General features: G+C 40.1%; 1 protein-coding gene across 1 annotated transcript in view; it reads left to right on the forward strand.

The window, feature by feature from the left end:
• The window catches only part of RELCH (RAB11 binding and LisH domain, coiled-coil and HEAT repeat containing), a 123,158-nt gene extending 95,807 nt beyond the window's left edge, over positions 1–27,351 (forward strand). The window contains 7 exon segments of the mRNA XM_039526034.1: positions 673–755; positions 947–1,010; positions 2,777–2,915; positions 3,560–3,676; positions 4,525–4,613; positions 11,272–11,342; positions 25,499–27,351. Coding sequence (XP_039381968.1) covers positions 673–755; positions 947–1,010; positions 2,777–2,915; positions 3,560–3,676; positions 4,525–4,613; positions 11,272–11,342; positions 25,499–25,619 — 684 coding nt within the window. The 3' untranslated portion in view covers positions 25,620–27,351.
• Positions 27,352–27,666: the final 315 nt, after the last annotated feature.

A 27,666-nucleotide genomic window follows, 5' to 3' on the forward strand; every position in this document is an offset into this window, starting at 1 on the left:
CAGTGACAAAAGCTTTCTAATTGAAAAAAGCATGTTGCATTTAAAATGAGTCCCTTTCAGTTGCAGGCAAAAACTAGATTGACTGCAGTGTCTAAAAGTAAAAATTATTTTGGCAATAACTAGAAGATAGTAAAATTACAGAAAACTAATTTTAATTTGAAAATTGTTACACATGTACATTAATTCTCTTAAATAAATAAATGTTAATGTTTAATATATTTGCAGTCAACACCTGCAGATTTCAGTTATCAGTCTTACTGCAGTGAATCAAATGTGGCGAATATTCCTTATAGTGCTACCATAGTTCGCTTTGGGAAAATACATAAACAAGACTCAAAATATTGAAATACCAAATAATCTGTTAGATCTACCACATAATCTCTGATAAGTAACTGTAGAAGTATCGTGCCTGTGTACACATTTCAAGGGCCAGCATACTGATGTGATATTTCTTCCAAGATGTGGAGGGATGCTTTTGCTAATCTCACTAACAGGGTTGTTACCAGTAAGTGCCAGAGCATGAACAAAGAGCTTTGACCATTTTAATGTCTTGTGTGAGTGACTTAACCAACAAAGGCCCGTGAGTCTGCCTGCCCATCCTCAGTCACAGCTAACCCAGTTCTCCTTCCAGTTTACCAAACCATTTTTTATTGCATGTTGACTGGTTTACAGCTGACTCTTCGAGGCATGAGTGAAGCCTTAGTTGACAAGCGGGTTGCTCCGGCCCTTGTTACCTTGTCCAGTGATCCTGAATTGTGAGTTTCAGACTGAGACCTTGAGTTAATCAAGTCTTTTGAGCATTTTTCCTCATCTGCTTATTTTTTTCTTTTGCCACTGCTAGAAACTAATGTATCTTAAAGTACTAACTTTGAATTTTCATTACTTTTAACTCTATTCATTCTTAAGGTTAAACACTGCTTAAAGATTTTTTTTTCTCTTCTTATAGCTCTGTAAGGATAGCCACAATTCCGGCTTTTGGTACCATCATGGAAACAGTTACTCAGAGAGAGGTAGGAATACTGCATATCATAAACAAACTGAACTATTAAGCATTGGTCAAGTTATTGCTCAATCATGTAGCAGACGGTTGAGTTTGACAAGTATAGTAACTTACTGCCAAACTGTGAGCAAGAGATACTACTTATAAATTAAGTTTCTCTCACAGCAATGTTTAAGAAAATCTCCAAATTCCTACGTTTTGCAAAACGATAGATTTACTATTAGAAGAAATTCTTATTTCAGTCACAAAACTCTGTCTTATAAAAGGATAGAAGCAGAAGCTAGCTAATTCTTCTGTGCTAGGCTTCAGGATTTTCTACAGTGATGCTCTTTGTGAAGACATTTCTCATTATAGCACAGAAATCCAAAATATCAGCCTGATGGGAATCAATAATAGTTTTATTCTGAGTTTTAGAACGTTAAGAAAGAACTTTAGAATAATAGTACATAGGGATATTGGATATTTTGGTGGATTGATAAGAAGGCATTATGGCGTTTTCCTGAGTGAACTCCCTTCAGTTGTTGTCAAAGTATAAATATTACATTTATTTACCCTGGGTTTACAAGACCAAGCATAACTTAGAACATAAAAGTGGATTTAACAGAAAAGAAAATAGCTGACAAATTAGCTAACAGATGTTGGTAATCCAGCACTAAAGTCAGGTACAAAAAATAAGTGGTTTTTATTTAACTATAAAATGCTAATTAGAATCCTTTAAGCAGCCAACAATTAAATCTATTTGAGCAATACTTTAATTGCTCATATAGTATTTTTGGTGTTAAATTAATAGATTAAAAAATGTTGGTGAATATGATTAACAGTTTTATAGTTTTACAAAAGTTAGGAATATCTGCCAGCAGGAGGATGTATACTTCATTTTCCTTAGTGTGTGTACAATAAGAGGTATTAAAAGCGCACACAACTTTCTGCAGAGCTTGCATTCTTCCTGTAATTTCAACATGTTCTTAAATCCTAAAATAATGTGTTTTGAGGAAATGTGAGTAAGAAGTCAGTGATGACTCACAAGTACAGTTTTTGGAAGAGGGATAAGTAGCAACTTCATAGTTTGGAATTCATGTTATATATTTCATTTAGCTAAAAAGGCCTTGGTTAACTATCTGAAATAAGTATATTAATTGTTCCCATTATAAATCTCTCTTTGTAACATATGTCATCCAGAAGCCTACCATAGAAGACCTCTGACCAGGAGAATGTTGCTTGACTTTTTATCTGAATGCTTTTAAATGCTATTCAGTCCTTTCAAGTTTGAGTGCAGAAAAATTTGCTAATTTGTACATATTTATCTGTTTTAATAATGTAAAATGCTTTTTATTTTTTTTCCGGTCTCTTGTCCATGTGCTCTCTTTATTTCATTAATTATTTGTAAAGTAGTTACTTCTGGTTCTCCCCACATCCCTTCCCTCCATTTCTCACCACTTTAATTCTGATATTAAAAACATTGATAGGGCATTTAATACTTCAATTCTAACTAAATAGAAAAATTAAAATAATTGGGGATGAGGAAATATAATAATGGAGCCTTTGGGCAAATATATATAGAAGTAGGACATGTGATAGTATCCTAAAAGGCAGGACACAGAAAAGGAGTTAAAATATCCTGTAATAGAGAAGAATTCTAGGTTAACCAAAAAAAAAAAATCAATATTTTAAACAATTATCTAAATAGATAGGAAACAGAAATATACTGTAAGTGACTGAAGTTTTCTGACACCTAAACTTTTTTGTTAACTTTTACTTTTTTTGTAACTATTTAAGCTACTGGAAAGAGTGAAAATGCAGTTGGCGTCTTTCCTGGAAGATCCTCAGTATCAAGACCAACATTCTTTACACACAGAGATCATAAAAACGTTTGGAAGAGTCGGACCTAATGCTGAGCCCAGATTCAGAGATGAATGTAAGTTGCAACTTAAGTAAATGTTCCTTACCTAAAAATAACAATTGAAAACAAAATATGAAATACACTTCCTAAGTTGGTTACTGTTTGTTAAATAGAGTAACATTGATAGAGAGCATTAGCAGAATGCGAACAATAATACTGAATCAATTCATGTTGAGAAATGTTTTCTATAAATTTACAACTCTTCATATTTCAGATATATATATAATGTGAGCACTGTTTTTAATACTTATGGTTTTTTTAATTCAGGAGCCAACATTCTGCTGTTTTATTTGAAATACATTTGCAACATAGTAATTGAAACCCCACTAGCAGTCCCACTAGAAGCCACCATTTTACCAGCCGTTACCATACATTGGTTGCTGAGATACTTCAGATATTTGTTTCTATATCAGATACCTCTTTTAACAGCTGTTGACAAATACTTTTTCAAGAGGCTATAGTACATTGTTTTTTTTCTCCTTAACAACTGTCTGGTGCCATTACTATTGCATAAAAGGAAGGTGGGAATTGCTTATCATTTTATCATAAAAGCTGCCAGAAAAAAGAGAAACTTCTTTGTAAGTTAGTGTATATGTGGGGGGGAAGTTTGTGAAAGTCAATGTAAAACAATAATTTGACTCAAATATTTACTCTTCCAGTTGTTATTCCGCACTTACACAAGTTAGCCTTGGTCAACAACCAGCAGTCTGTGGATTCAAAGAGACTGGACATTGCAACCCATCTGTTTGAAGCCTATAGTGCTCTTTCCTGTTGTTGTATCCTTGTGTGGTTATGGTTTTAACTGTTTTCATCCTTTTTGTTTTTTAATATTTGGGAATTATAAAATAGCTTGCTCCCTTGGAGTAATAGTAATAGTATGTGAGGTTTCTCAATAATCTAAAAAGCAGATATTCACAATAGATAGAACTGAAAATTATTTTAAAAAAACCTGAGATTTTTATAATTTTTTTTTAAAATCTGCTTTTGGGATAGGGAAGAACCCTGAAGATAATTGTGTAGATATATCATGCTTAAATGCCTTCCATCCTCAATTCCCCTTCATTCAGCATCCTTTTGACATAATGATAGTAGTGACATAAATTGGTTCAGGTACTTTTCCATATATATATTTACCACTACTACTCTTTGTCATACCTGTTACAAAAATAACATAGGGAATAAAAAGAGTTTTTGATGGCAATGGACTGTTCCAATTAAATTCCAGACACTTAAACTATTTTATTTTTGTGTTGTGTCATGTTTAATAAACTTGATATAGTGAACCAGATCATAGCAAAAATATTTTAAGCCTTGTCTCGCCTCCATTCTTTTTCCTTCTCTCTGTCTTCTTCTGAACCTGGTGCTACATATCTCCTGTTATCCAGGATCAGGCCCTAAATATTTTTACATTTAATGCTTTAATTTATTATTCTCATTTTGACTCTGTTTTGGGTCACTTAATATCAAATTGCTAAAATTAACCAAAACCTGTGAAACACTTCACAACAATTAGAATAAATGTTAGTATATCTTTGTAAGGTAATTTTTTGCGTCTTGCCTTGGGATAGAACCACATAACATCAAATGATTATTTTTTTAAATGCCTTAACTGCTTTCCTGTTAGTTATTTCAGAGGATTTAATGGTCAATCACTTTTTGCCTGGACTCAGGTGTTTACGAACTGACATGGAACATCTCTCGCCAGAGCATGAGGTAAGCAACTGAAGTTACCATTCTGGTTTGAGGTACAGATGGCAATAGATAGAGGAGATGTTTAATCTTTAGCCTTAAGTAGTTAGCATTACAGTAGTTAGTTGTGACTATTGGTTCAACTGTATATCATACCATCGTTTTCTTGTTAGAAAAAAATTAGTGTCCCTTTGAGATGCGTAAGCTGAAAGGATTTTTGTAAAACGATTTTCTAAAATTGGAGTAAATGAAAACTTGAAAATTTTCAGCACAAAGTGATTTATTTTTCCTGATGAAAGTTGGAAAAGAAAATGCTGTTTTACCATGTGTCGTTTCTTAAACAGTCCAAAAAAAAAAATACTAAAATCAGGAGCCACAACACATTTTAGAAACAAACTCAATAGAAGGGAGATATTTGGAAAGCGGTAATGCTGAAAGGATCCAGCAAATGAGACATGTTTGTAGGGCGATATGGCAGCAAAAAGACTGGCAAAATTTTGAGATGCAGCTCTTGAACCACCCTTATTTGGAAATAGTGTTCATTTCTTAGCAGTTCATTACCCAAAAGATTGATAAATTGGAGGATGTTCACTGGAAAGCAGGGGAAATGATCAGGTGGCTATGTGCGCTGACTTGAGAAAAGGTTTTAAAATAAATGTAACTTGGCTAAAAGAGAACTATGCACATATTTAAACAAATACAAGTACGTAGGGACAAAATTAGAAAGGCCAAGGCACAAAATGAGATTAAACTAGCTAGAGACATAAAAGATAAGAAAAAATTCTACCAATACATTAGAAGCCAGAGGAAAACCAAGGACAGAGTAGGCCCGTTAATGGGGGGGGGGGGAGCAATAACAGAAAATGTGGAAATGGCAGACATGCCAATCTATTAAAAGGGGAATAAGGACAACCCGAGGAATTACAGACAAGTCAGCTTACCTTCAGTACCCAGAAAGATAATGGAGCAAATAATTAAGCAATCAGTTTGCAGACACCTAGTAGATAATAAGGTGATAAGTAACAGTCAGTATGGATTTGTCATGAACAAATCATGTCAAACCAACCTAATAGCTTTCTTTGACAAGGTAACAAACCTTGTGGATGGGGGTAAGTGGTAGATGTGGTATATCTTAACTTTAGTAAGGGCTTCGGTACTGTCACACATGACCTCCTCATAAACAAACTAGAGAAATAAAACCCTAATGGAGCTACTATAAGGTGCATGCATAATTGGTTGGAAAAGCATTCTCAGAGAGTAGTTGTCAGTGGTTCACAGTCAAGCAGGAAGGGCGTATCAAGTGGGGTCCCACAGAAATCAGTCCTGGGTCCAGTTCTGTTCAATATCTTCATCAATGATTTAGATAATGACATAGAGAGTACACTTATAAGTTTGCAGATGACACCAAGCTGAGAGGGGATTGCAAGTGCTTTGGAGGATAGGGTTAAAATTCAAAATGATCTGGACAAACTGGAGAAATGGTGTGAAGTAAATAGGATAAAATAGGATCTTGGGGGTCATAGTGGATCACAAGCTAAATGAGTCAACAGTGTAACACTACTACAAAAAAAAAGTGAACATCATTCTGGGATGTATTATCAGGAGTGTTGTAAGCAAGACAGGAAAAGTAATTCTTCCGCTCAACTCCATACTGAATAAGCCTCAACTGGAATATTGTGTCCAGTTCTGGGTGCCATATTTCAAGGAAGATGTGGACAAATTGGAGACAGTCCAGAGAAGAGCAACAAAAATGATTAAAGGTCTAGAAAATATGACCTATGAGGGAAGATTGTAAAAATTGGGTTTGTTAGTCTGGAGAAGAGAAGACTGAGAGGGGACATAACAGTTTTCAAGTACATAAAAGGTTGTTACAAAGAGGAGGATAAAAATTATTGTTCTTAACCTCTGAGGATAGGTCAAGAAGCAATGGGCTTAAATTGCAACATAATTCAGCCCTGGGGGAATCCCAGGAGACTCTCTTCTGTAGGAGTTTTCAGCCTGTTCTTGAATACTTAATAATATAAACCCTGCTCCTGGCTGTATTTATATTTTAATAAACTTTGGTGTATCTTTTTCTGGTTTTGGTTCATGGTCAATAAAATGTGTATCTTTATATAAGAAATAGAATTAGCGGTGAAGAATATTAAGATGGGGGATTTTCTAGCTTTAGAAGGAAGGAATCTGACTCTGACTTCGGAAGGGTGAGTCAGGAGTGACAGTAACAATCTGAACATCAGTCAGAGGTGACAAGAGTTGCACTTCCCTTACCCCAAGTGCTCTTGGAAAGGATCTGGCATGGGTCAGTCAGTGTATGCACAGAGTGAGTTGAATGATTGTAGGGAGTGTCTACAAAAAAGTAAAGATAAATTAAAAAGCTGCAGCAGATGAAAGTTGTGTCTAGTTTCATTTCCTCTCAACCATTTTATCATATTCAGTAATGGTTTATATTATCTGAAAAAGTAACTTTTTGAGGAACGTATCTAGGATTAAGATAAAAGATTGCGTGTTGCCATCATTGCATATAGTTGAACCAATTAGTTTTGTTTAGGTTTATGTATTAGTTTACAGAATGTGTAAAGTTTAGGGCTTTGGTAGGTTGAATAAGAGGCCTTAAATTGAAGCTAAAGAACTTGTGTACACAGATTTGGTTCTCATGATCTGGAAAAGACTAAAGAATTCAGATTTGTATTAGTATGTCATAACTTGGAGCAATTTGATCTTGAGACCTGCTCATCAATGACTTGGCTTTCTATCAACTGTGGCCATGTTGTCCAACATACCACTTCAGACACCAGTGTGATCCGTTGGATCACAAGGGCATGTCTTTGACAACAGTACATTCATTTTGGCTCTTCCTTGGCTTATTGGTCTGCAAGAGAGTTGCTTTTGTCTGCTAGATGAAGTGACAAGCTCCAAAGTCAACATACATTGGTATATCTTTAAGATCTCCAAGAAACAGGGTTTCTAAAATCTGTTATCATGCTCCATCCCACGGCAGATGTTTGCCTTGATGGATAATATCAAATGCTTTATTTTTCAAGGGTGAACACAGATTTGGTCTTTCCTCTAGTGTAGACTCTGATCCATGTTAGTAGGCCCGCATACTCACCCAGTCTTCCCCAAAGTCTCTCAGATTTCTGTAGGCATAATTAGACTTCCTGAGTTTGATGTTATTGAGTTACCTGGATTGGACAGAACCATTTGGCTAATGTCAGCTTGCTTGTGGCATTTAGGAACAAGTTCAGGAGTGAATCACGCTCTGTTCAGATTGTCTAAAAGGCAATCCTGTGTCGTAATGCCAGATGAGCTGTGGGCCAGTTCCACTTGGTTTTAGGCAGCATCTGAGAAATGTCTCTGACTCTGAAATTCCTGAAGTTGCCACGTGACACTCTATTTACACATTTTTTTTCTTCCCTACTTGTTTTGGGAAAGAAGTCCTCTACTTAAGACAACTAAATATTGACAAATGTAATAAGTGTTTGTTAGTATACAAATGCAAGAAGTCTAAATACTAAGATGGGTGAACTTGAGTGCCTGAGGGTATTGATATAATAAGCATCACAGAAATTTGATGGAATGATGATCAATGGGACATGGTAATACTAGGGTACAAAATATATCAGAATGATAGAGTAGGTCATACTAGTGGGTGGCGTTAATATTTGCGAAAGAAAGCGTAAAGTCAAATATAGGAAAAAAATCTTAAATTAATCAAACAGTACCACAGAATCTCCATGGATAGAAATTCCATGCTTGAATAATAAGAGTATAACAGTAGGAATATTCTTGCAACCACCTGACCAGGATGGTGATGGTGAAATGCTCAGGGAGATTAGAGAGATTACAAAAACAGTTAAAATCCCCAATTACTGGATTTACTATCCCCCATATTGACATCCTACCTCATGAGATAAAATTTCAAGACATCGTTAATGACTGCTGGTTGGAGCAGCTAGTCCTGGAACCCACAAGGGAAGAGGCAATTCTTGATTTAGTCCTAAGAGGAGTACAGGATCTGGTCCAAGAGATTAATATAGCTGAACTGCTCAGTAATAATGTAATTAAATTTAACATCCTTGTGGGGGGGAATACCAAAGAATCCCACCACAGTAGCATTTAACTTCCAAAAAGGGGAACTACACAACAATAAGGAGGCTAGTTAAACAGAAGTTAAAATGAACAATCACGAGTGAAATGGCTGCAAGCTGCATGAAAACTTTTTTAAAAACACCATAATAGAGGTTCAAACTGTATGTATACCCCAAAATTTTAAAAAAGGACCAAAAATGATGCCACCATGGCTAAAAAACAGCGTAAAAGAGGTGGTTAGAGATAAAATCATATCTTTTAAAAATTGGAAGTGAAATCCTACTGAAGGAAATAAAAAGGAACATAAACTCTGGCAAGTCAAGTGTAAAAGTATGATTAGGCAGACCAAATTAGAATTGGAAGAGCAAAAGAGACAAACTAACATTTAAAAAAAAAAATTTAAGTGCATCAGAAGTAGGAAGCCTGCAAAACAGCTAGTGGGGCTACTGGCGATTGAGATGCTAAAGGGGTACTGCAGGGAAACAAGGCTGTTGCAGAGAATCTAAACAAATTCATTTCAGTCTTCACTGCATAGGATGTGAAAAGCCATTCTTAGCCATTCTTTTTAGGTGGCATATCTGAGGAACTGTCCCAGATTGAGGTTTCAGTAGAGATACATTGCCCTGTTCTGCTCATTTTCTCTGAAGCATCTGGCATCTCTCAAGACAGGATATTAGGCCAGATGGACCAATGGTCCGACCCAGTATCCGTTCTTATGTTTATGTAAGTAATCAGCTCTCCATCATGGGGTTATGAATCAGTCTCTTGAGAGAGGATCTGCAGAGGTGGTTTACCTATAAAGTCCTAAAATGTTTAGGTCCTTCCTGCATTAACCCATGCCTCTCTCCTTAGCCAATACCATGGCAATTGTGGTCATTCAAAGTATTAAGGCTGGAGAAAGTGGGACGAGGCTACTGATCACATATTTAGTGAGGGGTTCCCTATTCTGGAAAGCATATGGAGCCCTGGCTAGGTGCTCTTTTATATATTTATAGATTTGAATGCATTTAAGATTTTGTTCTTTTACTTATATAACTTATAATTGGTACAATTTAGAAATTTGAATACACTTTTTTGTTCAAGATAGGAAGCCTGCTTACCTTTTAATTGGAGTTCTGAGTATATTGCCTCTGCACATTCATACTTTCATATTTAGTAGTCCTCCAACACTAGTATGTTCAAAATAACGGAAGTCAACCAGAACCTCAGTCCTGCATATAACTTCATCCCACAGTTGAGGACTGGAGCTATGTGTGCCTATGGCCCCAATGATTGCTCCTTTCCTAATGGTGCCAAGACCTCTGACACTCAGGTGTATGCTCCCAGTGGTGTGGATCTGCTGAGATAACATAGCTCTCAGAACTTCAGTACATTTTGTGTCAATCTCCAGCCCTGTTTTATCCTTAAACTCTCTAAAACTGCCAACAAGGATATTGGTAGCGATAGTGACTCTTCTGATGCAGGCACCGTATTGCTGCATATTTTATCATTCAATCTTCCTAAAGAATGAATGATTTCATCAGGCTTTGGCTATGTCTGAGGCTTTATGATTAACTCAGTAGGAACCAAGAAGTGAATCAAGGAAAGTCCTTGGCTTTCTGCCAAGCCATGAGCCAGTGAAAGCTTCAGGTGATTAGTTTGTGCACTAGATTATAAGATACGTTTTTTAATGTCAATCCATGCATTGTTGCTGATTTGCATAACTGTTCCAACTGCAGTTTTTCTGTTATGTTAAAGACAATACTTTAGTGTTTCAGCTTTCATTTGAATTATCTGTCGCAAATGTGTTGTATGCTTTATTCCAGAACACAGGATCTCTGCTAAAACTGACTCCTTTTCAATCAGCCATATTCAATGCCTAACATTTGCGCGCGCGCGCACACACACTAAGAATGTTTCCTCACTTTAGAAATACAGAAATATTAGTCTACTTTTTTCCACGTTCAGTCTTAAAGATTTTCTGTAAACCTCTAAAATAAGAATTTTTAAAGGAGGTGCTGACGTGCCTCAATTTATAGCAACACTTGCAGACACTATTATAATGATGCACCAGCTTACAATAACACTTCCTTTCAATAAAAGAACTGTAGCACAGGATACCATCTCAACTTTTGTCATCTTTACTTTGGTACAAAACACCTCTAACGATAACTTTAAGGGTTAATTAACACTATAAGCCAAAAAGTGAGAGGGCAGATGCAAATTAATTATAAAGATTAATCTGTAAAGAACAGAAATATAATATTTTGTATAAATGTTGCATTGAAAAATGAAGCACAGCTATGGTCAAGGATGAAAAATTAGTGGTTGTGCTTTGATTCATTACAAGAAAGGCATCTTTGAACACAGTAACTATCTAAATAAAAATGTCTTCCTTGAAACTTTTGAATAGTCTTGATGCTTATAACCAGAGAACACTGTCATTAGTTATTTGTGTTTTAAAGGTTCTTGAAAATATAATGCACCCTTTAAGATTCTAGCTCTTCCTTAGCTTATGCTAGCCTTAGAGGTTTTTTGGTTTAGTTTTAACCAGAAATATTAATGTTAGAAGAACATACCTTTCAAATCTTATTTCCTTCTTTGGTGATTTTAGGTTATTTTAAGCTCCATGATAAAGGAGTGTGAACAGAAAGTGGAAAACAAGACTGTCCAAGAACCGCAAGGGTAAGGCATCCACTGCTTTTTGGGGAAGGGTGAGGGGCACTAGTCCCTTTTTTTTAAATAATGGTCAAAGAATTCTGTGGGTGTCTTCCTGAATGCTGCCATTCTCTAGTCCAAGGCTTGCACCTGTGAATCCTGTTTTCACATGATCTATATTTAGAAGCAGTTTGTTGCTGTTGCGTATCCAATATAAAATGTAGGGCAGTGCACTTTCATCTACTTGGTGGAAATGAAGTTCTTGTTTTCGCATGTTATTTTGTTCTTATGCTTCTGGCCAGGGCCAGTGCAACCCATTAGGCAACCTAGGTGGTCGTCTAGGGCACTAGCATTTGTGGGGGGGCAGCATTTTGGGTCCTTCGGCAATGACCGCAGCGGCCGGATCGTCACACACCGCGGTCATCATCGGCATTTAGGCGGAGGGACCTGGGGTGGAGGGGCGGAGGGAGGGCCACCTGCAGCAAGTAAGAGGGGGTGTGGCACGCAGGGGAACCGCTCCCCGCCCCAGCTCACCTCTGCTCCGCCTCCTCCCCTGAGCACGCCGCCCCGCTCTGCTTCTCTCCCTCCCAGGCTTGCGGCGCCAAACAGCTGATTGGTACCGCAAGCCTGGGAGGCGGAAGAAGTGGAGCGGCGACAGCATGCTCGGGGAGGAGGCAGAGCAGAGATGAGCTGGGGCGGGGAGCTGCCGCACAGCTCCCCGGGCCGGGGGGAGCTGCCGGGGGGGACGCCTCGGAGCAGTGGTGGGGAGCTGCCGCGAGGGGGACGCCTTAGGGCGAGGGGGGGGCGGAGAGCTGCCACAGGGCTGGGGAGGGGGGGCGCAAGGTGGAAGTTTCACCTAGGGCATGAAACATCCTTGCACCCACCCTGCTTCTGGCCCATCAGAAGCAATAATTGAAATATTGTCCTGTGTCTAATAAGGCATAGATGCTAACTGGCTACTGGAAGAAATACTTTTGAACACAGTCAATGACTATTTTCAGGACTGAATAACTTTTTCAGCATAGTAAATGAGACTCTTTAAGTTATGGGAATTCAGCAGTATTGGCTGGAAAGGCTTATAAAGAGAGAAAATAGTCAAATGGCAAAGAAAGAGATTTGGGAGTCAGTTCCCAGCGCTGACACTGATTTTTCAGTGTGACTGAGCAAGTCACTTAACCGCTCTCTCTCCTTATCTGTAAAATGTTGGTAAAAGAACACCTCTAGCCTGATATAATGCTGTCCCTGGGAGCCAAAAAATGTTACCGCGTTATAGGTGAAATCATGTTGTATTGAACTTGCTTTGATCCACCGAAGTGCGCAGCCCTGTCCCCCTCCCTCCCCCCCCGAGCACTGCTTTACCGTGTTATATACAAATTCGTGTCATATCAGGTGGCGTTGTATCAAGGTAGCAGTGTACTTCTCAAGGTGACAAGGCTTGATTCTCAAATTACTTTGAAAATTAGGAAAGACGGAGTTTGTCAGTGTATGTTGCTGAATAGAACTATTTTTGATGTGGGGGAAAATAGGCTTCAAACACATCTGGTATAGCCCCTGGGACATAGCTATTAGTGCTTACGATATTGTGCACTGTTGGTAGCTGATAGTGAATAGATCATATAACGAGAATTGAACAACTCCTGCAGCGGTTAGCATCAGACCAACACTTGAAGACTTGACTTTGAGTCCACGGAGACTTGAAACAATGCCTAGGTTCTAAGCCAACTTTTTTCTCAGTACTAGTCGTAGTGTATGAAAAGTGAATTGATTCTGGCTAGTCATAGATACCTCTTATAAGGGAGAAGAAATTCAAAGACTTTATAATCTTTGCAGAAAGAAAGCAGCATTTAAATTTTTGTACTTTTTTTTGCTCTCCTAACAATATGGCTAAAGATAGGAGAGATCATATTGGGCTAGTAACCAGTATATTTTCTAGGCTCAAACCTGCCATGTGCCACACTACATTAGTAAACTGAAACCAAGAAAGTAGCCTTTCAGAGCTTTATTTCACTGTGCACTCTTCATCTTTCATTGTGCTCCTTCACTACCTCCATCTCTTCCTATTCCTCTGGGTGAAATCAGCAGAACTGGGAGGGGAGAGCCAGGCATGAAGTGAAATAATTCAAAGTACAGTCGTTCTTCAGTGATCTTAATGTTCCTTTGCTTGTGAAGAGTAGCAGAGGGTGGAGGAGCAAAACAACAGGCAACAAAGCAGCAAGGGAGAGAGAGGGAAGTAGCCTCTCCTGTCTGCTTTGGTGACAAAGCACTGGTTCTTGTGGTTAAAGCCTCAGGCACGTTCTCCTGTTTCAGAAAAAGTAGTAGAAAACCAGACAGGAGGGATGGGGAAAGCACTTGGAGTGAAGGGCTATGAGGAGCTGAGCAACATAACAAAAAAATAGATCAGAGAAAAGATAAGGAAGGCAGAGGTGACAAAAACTTTGACCAGAGAAGAATGAGAAACTAAAAAGACAAAGGGATACATTCAGAGATATCCCTGGTGTCTTTTTTGGGTAGGACTAAGAGGAGAAGCTGTGGGCCTGGCTATAAAGCATTTTAAATAGTAGCTCTTTGCTAGTGATTCACTCCTAGAGTCCATGCGCCATTATAAGTGTTGGTTGCAGCACCAGTGATAAGAGGGCTTAGCTTGGCCCCAGCACAGTCTGCCACAATACCTCCTTGGTAGATTTTGAAAACCATAAACGTGATAGTTACCCCCCCATTCAGCCAGTCCTAACTTCATTTCACAATGAGAAGCACCTGTTTTACAAATGAGCACTCTTTACCAGGGGCTTCTCTTCACTCTGTGCCCTCTGTACCTTTTAGCTTGTGCCAGCAGCAGCCACAAAGGGCAGTTAGAGCACAACATTTTGGTGTGCTATGCAACTCACTCCTGCAGACTGCGCTGCGATGTAGTGTAAACATAGCCTACGTTCCTTTGGGAAAATGAGAGTTGGCCGTAAGTCAGAAGCAACTCTCTTCACTTAGAAGCATTGATGGGCTGCTCTTTTTAATTGAACAGAGAGAGGAGTTACTTTTGGGGATGATAATGTGTTCTCTTCTAAGTATCTCTCTAAGTGGACAGGGTTGGTTTTAAATAAGTCATACTGTTTTATCTTTCTGGAGCTTTAGTCTAAGGCTTGTTTTAGATTAACTGCAGTTTTAAAAACAAATTAGTAAACAGCACCGTAGTAGCAAAAAACTTAAATCAAAATGTAATATTTTACAACTGAAGAAAACATTTTGATACCACATTGAGTACTTCCTGTGCAGCGTGGATACAAATGTAAGTATTACGCGTGAATCAGTGACGCTGCATCCAATTAATTTCCTTCTTGAATGCTAACTACTGAGAAGTAAGATTGAAAAAGAGAAGTTTTCACAACGTGTCACGCTTGTTTCCTTTGTTTAACCTTCCCTTTTTTGTATCTTTTCAGTACTAGATTTTTGTTGCAATATTTTTTTCAAAAATGTGTCGAAATTTGATAGAAAATATTTTATGACTTAAGATATGTCCACACAAACTTCTCAGTCCCCCTAAAGCGAAATCTAAACTTGGTCATTTTATTAGAAACTTTAGATAACCCCTTTAGTGTTTTTGTTTTGTTTTTTTTAAATACATTTAAATCCTTTATAAAAATGTAACCAAAAGACAATCAAGTTACCAGTGTCCAGGAACGTGATGCAAGGACCACTCTATCCAAATACATTTACAACAAATAAAATTAATCAAAATCAGTTGTAGACATGATGAGCCATAGTGTATAAATATTTTCATCTCTTATATTAGAAATGTTGATTAGTGAGATTCTGAGATCACAAAAGGAATATGCTTTTGTGATTTAAAAACAAAACATATAAAGTATTGTAAATTCTAAAGCTGTTTATAGACAGTTTTTCTTAAACCCCTATTTATATATGACAAAAGTTTGATCAAGTGACCAACTTTAAAAAAAAAAAACAGGAGTACAAAGTGATTTTACAAAGTGCACAGTAATATGAACAGATTTTCTGAATGTTTTGGCCCAAAGCCTCACCATAAATTGAAGGGAGTACTGTATTGCATGTGATACATGTAGACATCAGTCAAGTTAATGTTTAAACACTACTTTTCTGTGTCATGAATTATATTTTTATGATAAAACAGAAGAACTGTTGCATGGCTGCATCATTTAATAACATAAACTACTGGCTTTTAAGCTGTTATGATTTTAAAAAAAAAACCCTCAGACCGTTGAACCAAATTATAAAGGTTTCTCACCTGATCAACACATTTAACTATTTAAACTTGGTAATACTAGACATGTTTCATAGATATACTTGTTTTTAAATGTTTCCACCTGTCTGGGTTATAATATTGTAAGAATGTTATCTGTGAAAATCTGAACTTTAATGTTCCCAATTCTGAACTTGTTCTAAGTTCTAAAGCAGAGGTCGGCAACCTTTCAGAAGTGGTGTGCCTCGTCTTCATTTATTCACTCTAATTTAAGGTTTCGTGTGCCAGTAATACATTTTAACATTTTTAGAAGGTCTCTTTCTATAAGCCTATTACATATAACAATAGTTTAGTTATATATTAAGTAAATAAGGTTTTTAAAATGTTTTAAGAAGCTTCATTTAAAATTAAATTAAAATGCAGAGCCCCCCGGAGCGGTGGCAAGGACCCAGGCAGTGTGAGTGCCACTGAAAATCAGCTCGCGTGCCGCCTTCGGCACGCATGCCATAGGTTGCCTACCCCTGTTCTAACATATTCCAGAAACTGACATTGTCTTAAGCTGTGACACTGAGTACGTTTCCCAGATGTGAAGAGCTCTGTGTAAGCTTTTCTCTCTCACCAACAGAAGATATTACATCACCCACTTTGTGTCTCTAAAGTTCTGAGGTTTCCCTAAACCTTTGTTTTCATACAAGACTTTCACAATGAAAATAAAATGTCTTTCAGTGCGTATTGATTAGTTCACTGTGTAGCATAGGGCCCAATATCCCTCCGTTTAAGACTGGTTTTCTTTTGCTGTCTCCCAGCCCCAGGCTTTCTTCCTCTTCTGAAGCTAGCCCAGTGCATTTCCTTTCACTGTTAATGTGTGGAATACTCTACTTTCCCTTCTAAAGCAGCTTTTTCTGGGATAGACTTGTATAACATAGGTTGAAGTGACTTCTAGTTCTTGAATAGCTGGTATTAAGTAAAAGTTTTGATTCTTTATATAATCATTATCCTCTTCTTTGATAATCAATATCCCTTTGATTTGACTATGAAATCCAGCTTGCATCTTCACAACACAGTTTTCTTAGAGCAGCTAAGCTAAAAGCAAAGTTTGCTACCAGTGGTTCCCAGACAGCTCTGCAGATTGCTGCTGATCCACAGAGCTGACTGGTCACATGGCTCTCTCCATGTTTTCAGACTGCTAAATATCATTAAATGGCCGTTTAAAATGTATTAAATACTTTCCTAATATTAAAGCTTGAGACTTTCAACTGTTGCCAAAAAGATTTTTTTAGATAACTTTTCACTTTTGCGAAGTTACAAATCATGAAATTATGCTAAATTGCTTCATCAGTGTCAGATCAGCACGATATCTGCAGAGCCATTATGTAAGAAGGTGATTTTTGTCATATGCTGACTAAAGCAAGACATACTGTGAGCCCAGGTTTAAAACTTGTGTTCTTAAATGGACATCTAGACATCCAAATACAGATTTAGGGGCTCAAATGCAGAATTGGACATTGGGAAATGTTAAGTTTATAGAATAATATTAAATAGAATAAAGTTTAAGAATAATTTTGGATGATTTGATGTTTCATTTTATAGCAAATAAGTTTTTTCAAAGTATTCCTACAGCATATGAGCATATGTATGTAGAGGCCCTAGTCATGGGTCAAGGCCCTATTGTAGCAGGCACTATACAAACATATAAATAAGGCAATTCCTGTCCCAGCACTTAGTCTAGGATAATAGCAAGACTCAATAGCTAGAAGAAAAAAGATCAAAAGAAAGAACAGGGTTGATAGGATGCTGCAATAGTAAAATGAACATGTTATGTATAATAAACTAGTTTTTATAGCGTAAGTGATAATTTTATCATTTAAAAATGCATTTCTGTATTCAAGCAAGTGAGGATGAGATGTAAAGTATTTGCATGGATTTTTGTTTGTTTATGGAGAAAAGAAAGAATATAATGTCTCCTCTTTGAGTGCCCCTCTGCTCCAGGTAAAGAGTATTCTTCTTCGAATGTTGGTCCATATATGTATTCTAATCGTGGGTGTACATATGCGCCATGCACCAGAAGGTTTTCTTAGCAGTCTCTGTTGACCTGCATGTGCATTGTGCCTCCCCTCACACTCTCAGCTGAGGGTATAATAGGCTGTACGGGTCGACGCCTCTCCACTTCCCTCTTACTGCCGCATGGCCTGAGTCAGAACCCCTGTTCCTTCACACTGTTAGTCTTTTAACTAAGAGAGTGACTTCAATAGTTTATCATTCTTGTAGTTGTGCTTTTGTTTTGTTTTTTGGTGGGTAGCATAGATAGTTGTATATAGTCGTAGGTAGTGATAGCAAAACACTATCTGGGGTAAGCTTTTCCGTCCCCCCACCCTCCCGGGACTGCTCCGAGGTTTAAAAACTGTTTCTTGTCCATGCTCATGCTCTATGAGCAATGAGCACCAGCAGTGTATGTATTGTCCCAGGGAGGCTCACATTGCAACTCATTGCATGATTTGTAAATCTTTCCCACCTCAGACTGAGGAGTTTTGCCTCCAAAAAACATCTATTGGAGGAAGCCATGAGGCCACGTGCTCACTTGGATCCGGAACTGTCAGTGCCATGTCCGTCCCTGGTGGTGAGCACTCCTCCCAGCCCTCCACACGCCACGGTACTGGAGGTCAAGGAGAAGCCCGAGCATGAGAATAAGAAGCACTCTCATGGGCATAAGAGCAGGTCCCCGTTGAGGGCTGCTCCTAAGCACATCATTTCCCCCCCAACCAGGTCGGGTGAGATGTCACATGTTGACTCAGCTGTCCAAGCTTCCACAGATGGAGGGATGGAGGTACCTACGGTCATCCCTACCCGCCCACCTGGAGCGGGAGCACCGCCCATCCTGCTGCCACCTCCATAGCACCAGTGCCACAGACACTGCCTGTGTGTTCTGGCATCTCCAAGGGTACTCCCCGGACTCCCAGCCGCTTGGAGCTCCTTCTCCTGAAGGAGGAACTGGTGCTGCCCTAACCACCCTCTCCAGCAAACAAACTGCTTCTGCTGGACAGGCCTCTGTTGGCACTGCACCACGGCTCACTGGTTCCACTGCTGCCTTCTTTAGAATTGGAGAAATTCTCAGAGCTGGAACCCTCCTTTTCCCTAATGTCTCTGCACAGCTCCGACTTGTGTCCCTGGCTGCCTTATCCACCAGCATACAACCCAGCAGCAAGGGTTTGGTACTGCACCCCTAGGGGGCCCATCCCTTGGCCAAACTGAGCGCCCTGGAACCCATACACCAGCAATATCCACCCTACCATGCTTCCCCCCGCTCTGTCCAGGCTCTTCCACCAGCACCATCGAGCTCTGAGGAATAAGTGGATATGGAGCCGTACCACCTTTTCCTACAGCTGCTTACTCCTTATCGGATGAGGTTCTCATTTCTCCCTCCCTGTCTCCCCCAGACAATCACAGGCAGTATCAGGACCTGTGGCAGTGGACCTGGGCAAACCGCTGGAGGAGGGTACAGTACTAGGTCCCAGACATCCTCCTGCCTCAGGGACCATCTAGGGTGGTGCTCCCTATCAATGATGCAATCCTTCAGCAAGCAAGGGTAGTGTGCACACTGCTGCCTCCTGTACCCCTGCACCGAAGTGTGCAGAGCAAAGGCACGCCAGCACACACACAAGTACACTCCTCCAGACTGAGCAGCCAGACGACTGAACTTTTGGGGGAGAAAGTCCTGTTCCTCTGCCGTACTGCAATTTCAGATGGGTAATTGTCGGGCCCTGCGAGCCAAGTATAGTTTTAATAACTACCACAGATAGCAGAGTTCCGGGACAAGCTGCCTCCAGACAAGCAGCAGCAATTTCAGGTGTTAGTGGACAAAGGGCACCTGGTTGCCACGGTGGGCTTCCAAACAGCAATTGATGTGGCTGACACATCCTCTCACTGCCTTGCAACTGGCATTGTCATGCGCTGGGACTCGTGGCTCCAGTCATTTGGCTTTCCTTGGAAGGTACAAACTACTATAGCGGACCACCGCTTTGATGAGGACAAGTTGTTTTATTCAAAGACTAATATGTCCCTTCACTTGTTGAAGGACTCCAGAGCCATGTTACAATCACTATACAACGGCTCTAAGGCACAAGCAGCAACACCAGCAGTTCCTCCCCCACCTGTATGCCCCTCCCTGGCCTAATACCAGCAGTAACAGGAAACCCCATACAGACGACACCAGTCCCAGCAACAGCGATGCACAGCCTCTGCCATTGCTACCTTCTCGACCCTCTCCCACCAACACCGCAATACCCAGTTTTGATATGTTGATCAAGACCTGCAAACGCCTGGGGCCTCATGGCCTCTTCGAGGGGGCCGGTTTGCCCTGTTTGTCCACAATTGGGGCAAGATCACCATGGACCGTTTGGTACCGGAGGTCATCCACCATGGATACTCCATAGAATTTCTTGCTTGTCCCCCACCTTTCTCCCCTCCTTCCACCCCCATCACTTCCTTCTCCAACAGGAAGCAGGTGCTCTTCTCACAAAGGGAACCATAGAGTATGTGGCACCTCACTACGCAGCGAGAGGCTTCTACTTCCCATACTTCCTCATCCCAAATTAGGGTGGAGGGCGCCCACCCCATTCTAGATCTTTGGCTACTAAACATCTTTATCAGAAAAGCCAAATTCCATTTGGTGATGCTGGCATCTGTTATCCCTTCCCTTCTTTGAAAAGTCATGGAAGACTGGAGAGATTCCAGACAACTGGAAAAGGGCAAGTTTAGTGCCAATCTGTAAAAAGGGAAATAAAGACAACCCGGGAAATTTCAGACCAGTCAGCTTAACTTCTGTGCCCGGAAAGATAACAGAGCAAATAATTAAGCAATTAATTTGCAAATATCTAGAAAAGGTGATAAGTAAGTCAGCATCGATTTGTCAAGAATAAATCATGTCAACCCAACCTGATAGCTTTCTTTGGCAAAGTAATAAGCCTTGTGGATAGGGGGAAGCGATAGATCTGGTATATCTTGACTTTAGTAAAGCTTTTGATACTGTCTCGCATGACCTTCTGATAAACAAACTAAGGAAATACAACCTAGATGGAGCAACTAGAAGGTGGGTGAAAAACTGTTTGGAAAACTGTCCACAGAGAGTAGTTATCAGTGGTTCACAGTCATGCTGGAAGGGCATAATGAGTGGGGTCCCACAGGGATCAGTTCTGGGTCCAGTTCTGTTCAATATCTTCATTAATGATTTAGATAATAGCATAGAGAGTACACTTACAAAGTTTGTGGACGATACCAAGCTGGGAGGGGTGCAAGTGCTTTGGAGGATAGAATTAAAATTCAAAATGGTCTGAAATAAATAGGATGAAATTCAATAAGGACAAATGCAAAGTACTCCACTTAAGAAGGAACACTCATTTGCACACATACAAAATGGGAAATGACTGCTTAGGAAGGAGTACTGCGGAAAGGGATCTGAGGGTCATAGTGGGCCAGAAGTTAAATATGAGTTAGCAGTGGAACACTGTTGCAAAAAAAGCAAACATCATTCTGGGAGTGAATGAAACATTAGCAGGAGTGTTGCAAGCAAGACATGAGAAGTAATTATTCCACTCTACTCTATGCTGATTAGGCCTCAACTGGAGTATTGTGTCCAATTTTGGGTGCCACATTTCAGGAAAGATGTGGACAAATGGGAGAAAGTCCAGAGAAGAGCAACAAAAATGATTAAAAGTCTAGAAAACATGACCTCTATGAGGGAAGGTTGAAAAAATTGAAGATTTGTTTAGTCTCGAAAAGAGAAGACTGAGAGGGGACATAACTGTTTTCAAGTAAACCTCTAACCCTATATAATGCGACCCGGTATAACACAAATTCGGATATAACGCGGTAAAGCAGTGCCCCCGTGGGGCGAGGCTGCGCACTCCGGCGGATCAAAGCAAGTTCGATATAACGCGGTTTCACCTATAACACGGTAAGATTTTTTTGGCTCCCGAGGACAGCATTATATTGGGGTAGAGGTGTACATAGTTGTTACAAGGAGGAGGATGGAGAAAAATTATTATTCTTAATCTCTGAGGATAGGACTAGAAGCAGTGGGCTTAAATTGTAGCAAGGGAGGTTTAGGTTGGACATTAGGAAAAACTTCCTAACTTTCAGGATGGTTAAGCACTGGACTGAATTGCTTATGGAGGTTGTGGAATAGCCATCATTGGAGATTTTTAAGAGCAGAGTAGACAAACAACTGTCAGGAGTGGTCTAGATAATACTTAGTCCTGCCATGAGTGTAGAGGACTGTACTAAATGATCTCTCGAGGTAACTTCTAGTCCTGTGATTCCCCATAGGGCCTAGTTTGCTGCTCTTGACTTGAAAGACATCTACTTCTACATCAGCGTTCACCTGACCCACTGGAAATTTCTCCATTTCCAGGTGGGACACTACCACTACCATTTCTGAGTCCTCCCTTTCAGAATAGCAATGGCTCCATGAGTCTTCACAAAGGTCTTCACTGTTGTGGCAGCTCAAATGCACTGCCTCAGCTACTTGGTATATCCCTACCTGGACAGCTAGCTCCTTGTCGCACTATCCCAACAAGAACTCATCTCTCCCAGCCTTGCCCTTTGCGCTCTCCTGACCTCTCTAGGTATCTGCCTCAATGAGGAGAAATTGGTGCTCATACCTACACAATAAACTTTATTGGGGCGTGGCTTGACTCAGCTGCGGCACAGGCCTTCCTTCCAGCAGACTTCTTCACAACAGAGACAGCCATAGTTGTGGAACTTCACCACAGCCCACACACCACAGTCCACCATTGCCTCTCCCTCCTGGGATATATGGCAGCCTTTATATCCATGACACTGCACACACATCTACACATACGTTGCCTCCAATTCTGGATCCTCTCCATCTACAAACTCCACATGGACCATTTGGAGGCCAGAGTCACTGTTCCTCAGACGGTTCTGACCTCCATCACATGGGGGACCAACCCTTCCAAGGTTATGGTTGATACCCCCTTCACCTCTCCCATCCCGCAGGCCATCATCACAAGAGACATCTCCTTGGGGGCTAGGAGACCCGTCTAGACCATCACACAGCCCAGGGTGTCTGGACGCCAAAAGAGGCCAGAGTGCACATCAATGTGCTTGAACTGAGGGCAGTCCATTATGCATGCCAGGTGTTTCTTCTCATTCGATCCCACCACATTCAACTATTCTCCAACACCATCGCAGCGGTAGTGTACATCAACAAGCAGGATGATGCTAAGTCTCCCCCTCTCTGTTCATAGTCCATCCATCTTTGGAACCAGTGCATCAAACACTATGTGAAGCTCCAAGAACTGTACCTCCCTGGCACCCAAAATTCCCTGGGATCTCTTTGCCACTCATGAGAACTGCAAGTTGCCCCTTTATTGTTCCAGGGAAGCCATGGTGGGAGGACTCACAGGGTGACACACTTCTCCTGCCCTGGACAGGTGACCTCTGCTATGCCTCCCCCATTCCCATCCACCCGTCAGTGCCACACAAGGTTCAATGGGACTGCGATGCTGTAATACTCATAGCCCCATTCTGACCCCATCAGTTTTGGTTCACAGACTTCTTCAGACTTTTTCCACCTGAGTACTATTCCACCTCAGAACACTCAGGGATCTCCTCACACAAGATCGGGGCCAAGTCCAGCATCACAACCTGGGCCCTCTTCACTTTGCAGCCTGGTTTTTGCTTGGGGATCGTGCAGGGTGCCTCTGTTTATGCACCCTACCACCATCCGCTTCATGAAAGGTCTCCTCAATACCTTCCCACCAGTACTCTGGCCCACACCCCGGTGGGACCTTAATCTGGTTCTTTCCTCCCTCACAAGACCACCCTTCAAGCCAGCGGCAATGTGCTCCCTCTCACATCTCTCCATGAAAGACATGTTCTTAGTGGCCATTAACTCAGCTAGATGGGTCAGCGAACTGGCAGCCATGATGGCTGGCCCCCTTCTCCCATCTCCCCACTGTATTCCATATGGATTGTTTCCTTACAGCTACTCCTTAAGTTCCTGCCAAAAGTGGTGTCAGAGTTCCATCTTAATCAGTACATCCACCGCCCTGTATTGTGTCCCAAACCACACACCTCCCATGCACACAGCGTGCTGCATTCCCTCAAAGTCTACCATGCGTTGGTGTTTTGACTCTACAGAACCTGCGCCTTTAGTGCACCGGCCAAACTGTTTGAAACCATTGCCATCCAGTCCACGGATCAAGCCTTCTTCTCCCAACGAATCTCCAAATGGGTCTCTGGATGCATCAACGAATGATACACACTATCTGATGTACCGCCGCCTGAATGCAGACAGTCACATCAGTCGGTCTTGTGGACATCTCATGGCAAGACATCTGTTGAGCAGCAATGTGGCACTCAATACACATGTTCATATCTCATTACGTCATTGCCCAAGGGGCGGCTGTGGATTCTGCAGTGGGCTGTGCCATACTGCAGACTGCACTTCCTCATACAACCTCACACCTTCATCCACACTAATCACTCTCGCTACTCACCCATGTTTGGAATACCTGTAGGGACCATCACTAGGAGAAGAAGAGGAGGTTACTTACCTGTAACTGCAGATTCTTCCAGATGTGTGGTCCCTATTTGTATTCCAATACCCGCCCTCAATCCTCTCTGCTGTGAACTGCTCTATTCAGGAGTAAGGGGAGGGTCACTGGAGAGGCATCAATCCACACAGCCGATTATACTCTTGGCTGAGAGCACAAGGAGACACACTTGTGGGTCAACTGACACTGCTAAGAAAACCTTCCGGCTCTGGCACATGGCACATGTGCACCCACATTCGGAATACCAATAGGACCACACATCTCAAAGAACCTTTAGTTACAGGTAAGTAACTTCCTTTTTGGCTTATGGGAGAACAATTCATAACTAACTTTCACTTATTTGACCTGCCTTGACATCCAGGAAGGTTTGAAATGTTGGTATTGTTTCTGATTGCTATGTGTTTGATTTCAGGAAATTCATTTTTATAGACTTGGATGCTGTAAGCACTTTGATAATTATCAAATGGTCAGAGTCCCTGCCGAGCTTTGAGGACTCCATTTTAATTTTAGTAAAACGTGGTGCTGCATTATGTGGAAAGAAAGTTTGCCTTGACATTTTAACCACAAATGTCTTGATGTAGTACAGGAAGTGCAGCACATTTATTAGCACTTCTGCCTTTTGTGATACTAATTTATAGGAATGATCTGTCTTGTGACACATTTCTACTGTAGTGACAGTTATCTGTTTGCTGGGAAGTTGAACACTCCAGTTCATTAGAAATGCCAGAGGAGTGTCTATGTGACTGTATGGCTTTTTAAAACCTATTGCCACACACTCCAGTTTCTTACGTTCAGTAGTTTTAGCTTTATTGCTTTTCTGAATCTGATTTGAGATTAGATGTGGTCTTCCAAATGTATAGTACTTGGACAAATGAAGGCTTAGAGTTTATATTTCCAACTAGAAGGTGACAAAGTAGATGCTTCACAAAGGCATTCATCCTTGAGAAGTAATCATCGAATTATTAAGCTAACATTAACGTGAGAACTTCTAAAGATATTAAAAAGAATATGCAAATGCATTTTAAAGTTCTTCAGTAGGACTCTGAAGGACCTCTAGGGCTACTTTTTCCTGGAACTATGAAAACTACCATTTGGGTTGAGTGTGCTACCGGACCCTGAGGTTCACAAGTAATATAGAAGCTTTGATGGTACTTGAAACATACTACCACTGTGGAGGCTGGAAGGAAATTGTTGTTTGTCTGGTATGTAGACTTGTCAACCAAGTGTGTCCTTGGGTTTGGCTTTTTCATAGCTATTCATAACAGCCTAGTCTTTTATGATTTTTAAACCATGAATGTGCTGATAAGACACTTATGTTGCCTATTAAACAGCAAACCACAACATTCTTTGGGGTTTTTTAGTTCTCTTATGTAACTAATCTCTTAACCCTTTCCTAGCTCAATGTCAATTGCTGCAAGCCTTGTGAGTGAAGATACAAAGACCAAGTTTTTGAACAAAATGGGCCAGTTGACTACATCAGGTGCCATGTTGGCCAACGTGTTTCAGAGGAAGAAGTAAAATTTGGAAAAGAAATTCAAATAAACACTAAGATGGACCTCATGCAGACTGGTTCCTTGTACTTGAAGTACTTGCCTTTTTATTTCCCCTGTCTGATGTTCTTGTAGTATAATTTTATTCTAACCTCCAAAGATATTTGCACTGCTTTTGAATATCGCTGTGTATCTGTTAATTTTTGGGTTAACTGTGGTTGATATAAAACTGAATTCATAGTCTGTACCAAGTCCCTGTTCTGTGTTCTTGTCTTTCCAGCATTTTTTATATAGTGAAAGGTATTTTTTATTTTATTTTCTGACAAGATATCAGCAAATATCTGTATTATACACGGAGCTATTACAATGGTACTTAAAATAATGTACATTTGAAGTCATTGTCATAAAGTAATAAAAGTGGAGATTACTTATGTATTTAAATTATGAAAAAGTAGTGCAGAATTTTTTATGTTTCTAAAATGACAAGGAAGAGCCACCAGCACTAGTCTCTGCTTTTTGGATTGTGTTTTTGTAAGTACTGTACATCTCCAGTCTAGCGGAATTGCAGCACATAATGTATAAAACTGCTTGCACTGCATTGATCCATGGGAAACATTCAGCATTTCAGATGCTTCAGTGCGTATTCTGTAAGTAGTGTATCAGATTCTCCAGATAAACCTCTTCTATCTGTTGGGGTTTTTTTTACTTTAACTGAAGCACTTTAACTATTAGTCTACCTACTGAAAGGCACATGCCCTGATTAAAGAAAGTAAATTGATGATCAAGATTAATCTTACCAAGTAGTCAAGCTTAAATGGTCTGACTCCTCTTGTAAGGGTCTTGTAAGGTCCTCAGGTCAGAGCCAATGCACTGCACTAGAGATGTCTACAGACAGAACCATACGCAAAAGCAAAAGAGCGATCTCATCTTCCCCTCACTGCATAGTAGTGTGCAGTATGATAGCTAAAAGCAATAATTAGATTGGTTAGCTTATCTAACTCAATTCAGACTTGGAAGAAAATATTTTAAATAAATTAATGAGAATTTGTGACATACAAAATGTCTCAAATATTCTGAAGTAGATTATATACATGTTTATAAAATCCATATACCTATTTTTAGAGAATAAAAGCAATCTTTAAAAGCAGTGTCTTTAACAATTATTAGGGTTTTTTTAACAATGAAACCTTGACAAAGCATCTTCACAAATTCCAAGTGTGTCCTTGTTCTTAATGACACTTCCACTATATTTTGGTTAACGTAAGCATCTGAATGTAAACTGAAGTGCACGTGTCAAACAAAAATTCTAAATGGAAAAAGAGATTCTCTGAAAGTGTCAATACCAGTAGAATTTGACGTATTAACTTTTTTGGCATTTGGGGAAGTGAAAGGAGTGGATAGATAAAAGGATAGATTTCTGAAACAGAATGTGGATGTAGTGTTCCCCATGCACATAGCTAATACCTACTACTAATATCCATAACTACTTTGTATCTTTGTCTAATGGCACTGGATGCACATTGCCCAACATACTTGCAAAGTGAGAACCTGCTACACCCACATCACAACAGTCCTTTTTACACTGTACAGAGAGGCCTTTTAACAGACAGCTCAGTTCCTTCCCATAGTTGTTACCATGAAATAACTATGCTCTTACACACTATCTGACTGTGAAATGATGAAGACATTCCTGAAGAATTGGAAGTGGCTAACTTTCCTGTCAATTGTTCTGTTATAAATAAAGAGTTTTTTGCATACGAGCCTTGTATGTTTATTTCTAAGCATCACAAAGAAAGATTGCTACACCCAAATGGCTGCAAGGAATCTCCTCCGTTTCCCTCCAATTTCTATTTTTTTATACACACGTATGGAGGGAGGTGGGGTGTACGTGTACCTACAGGCATGTGTACATTATTAGTTTACCTGATCTACGAAGTATGCCTGGCACAGATGTGGGCCTCATCTTGAAAAGGCAGGAGATGGAAAGTCACACAGGAATTGCTTTCCTGTAGCAAACCTCCACATTTGGAGAGACTGGAAAGGAATGGGGCACAGCTTGCAAGGTCCATCAAAGT

This window comes from Mauremys reevesii, linkage group 2 (assembly GCF_016161935.1).
Source record: "Mauremys reevesii isolate NIE-2019 linkage group 2, ASM1616193v1, whole genome shotgun sequence".
NCBI classification, from domain to species: Eukaryota; Metazoa; Chordata; order Testudines; family Geoemydidae; genus Mauremys; species Mauremys reevesii.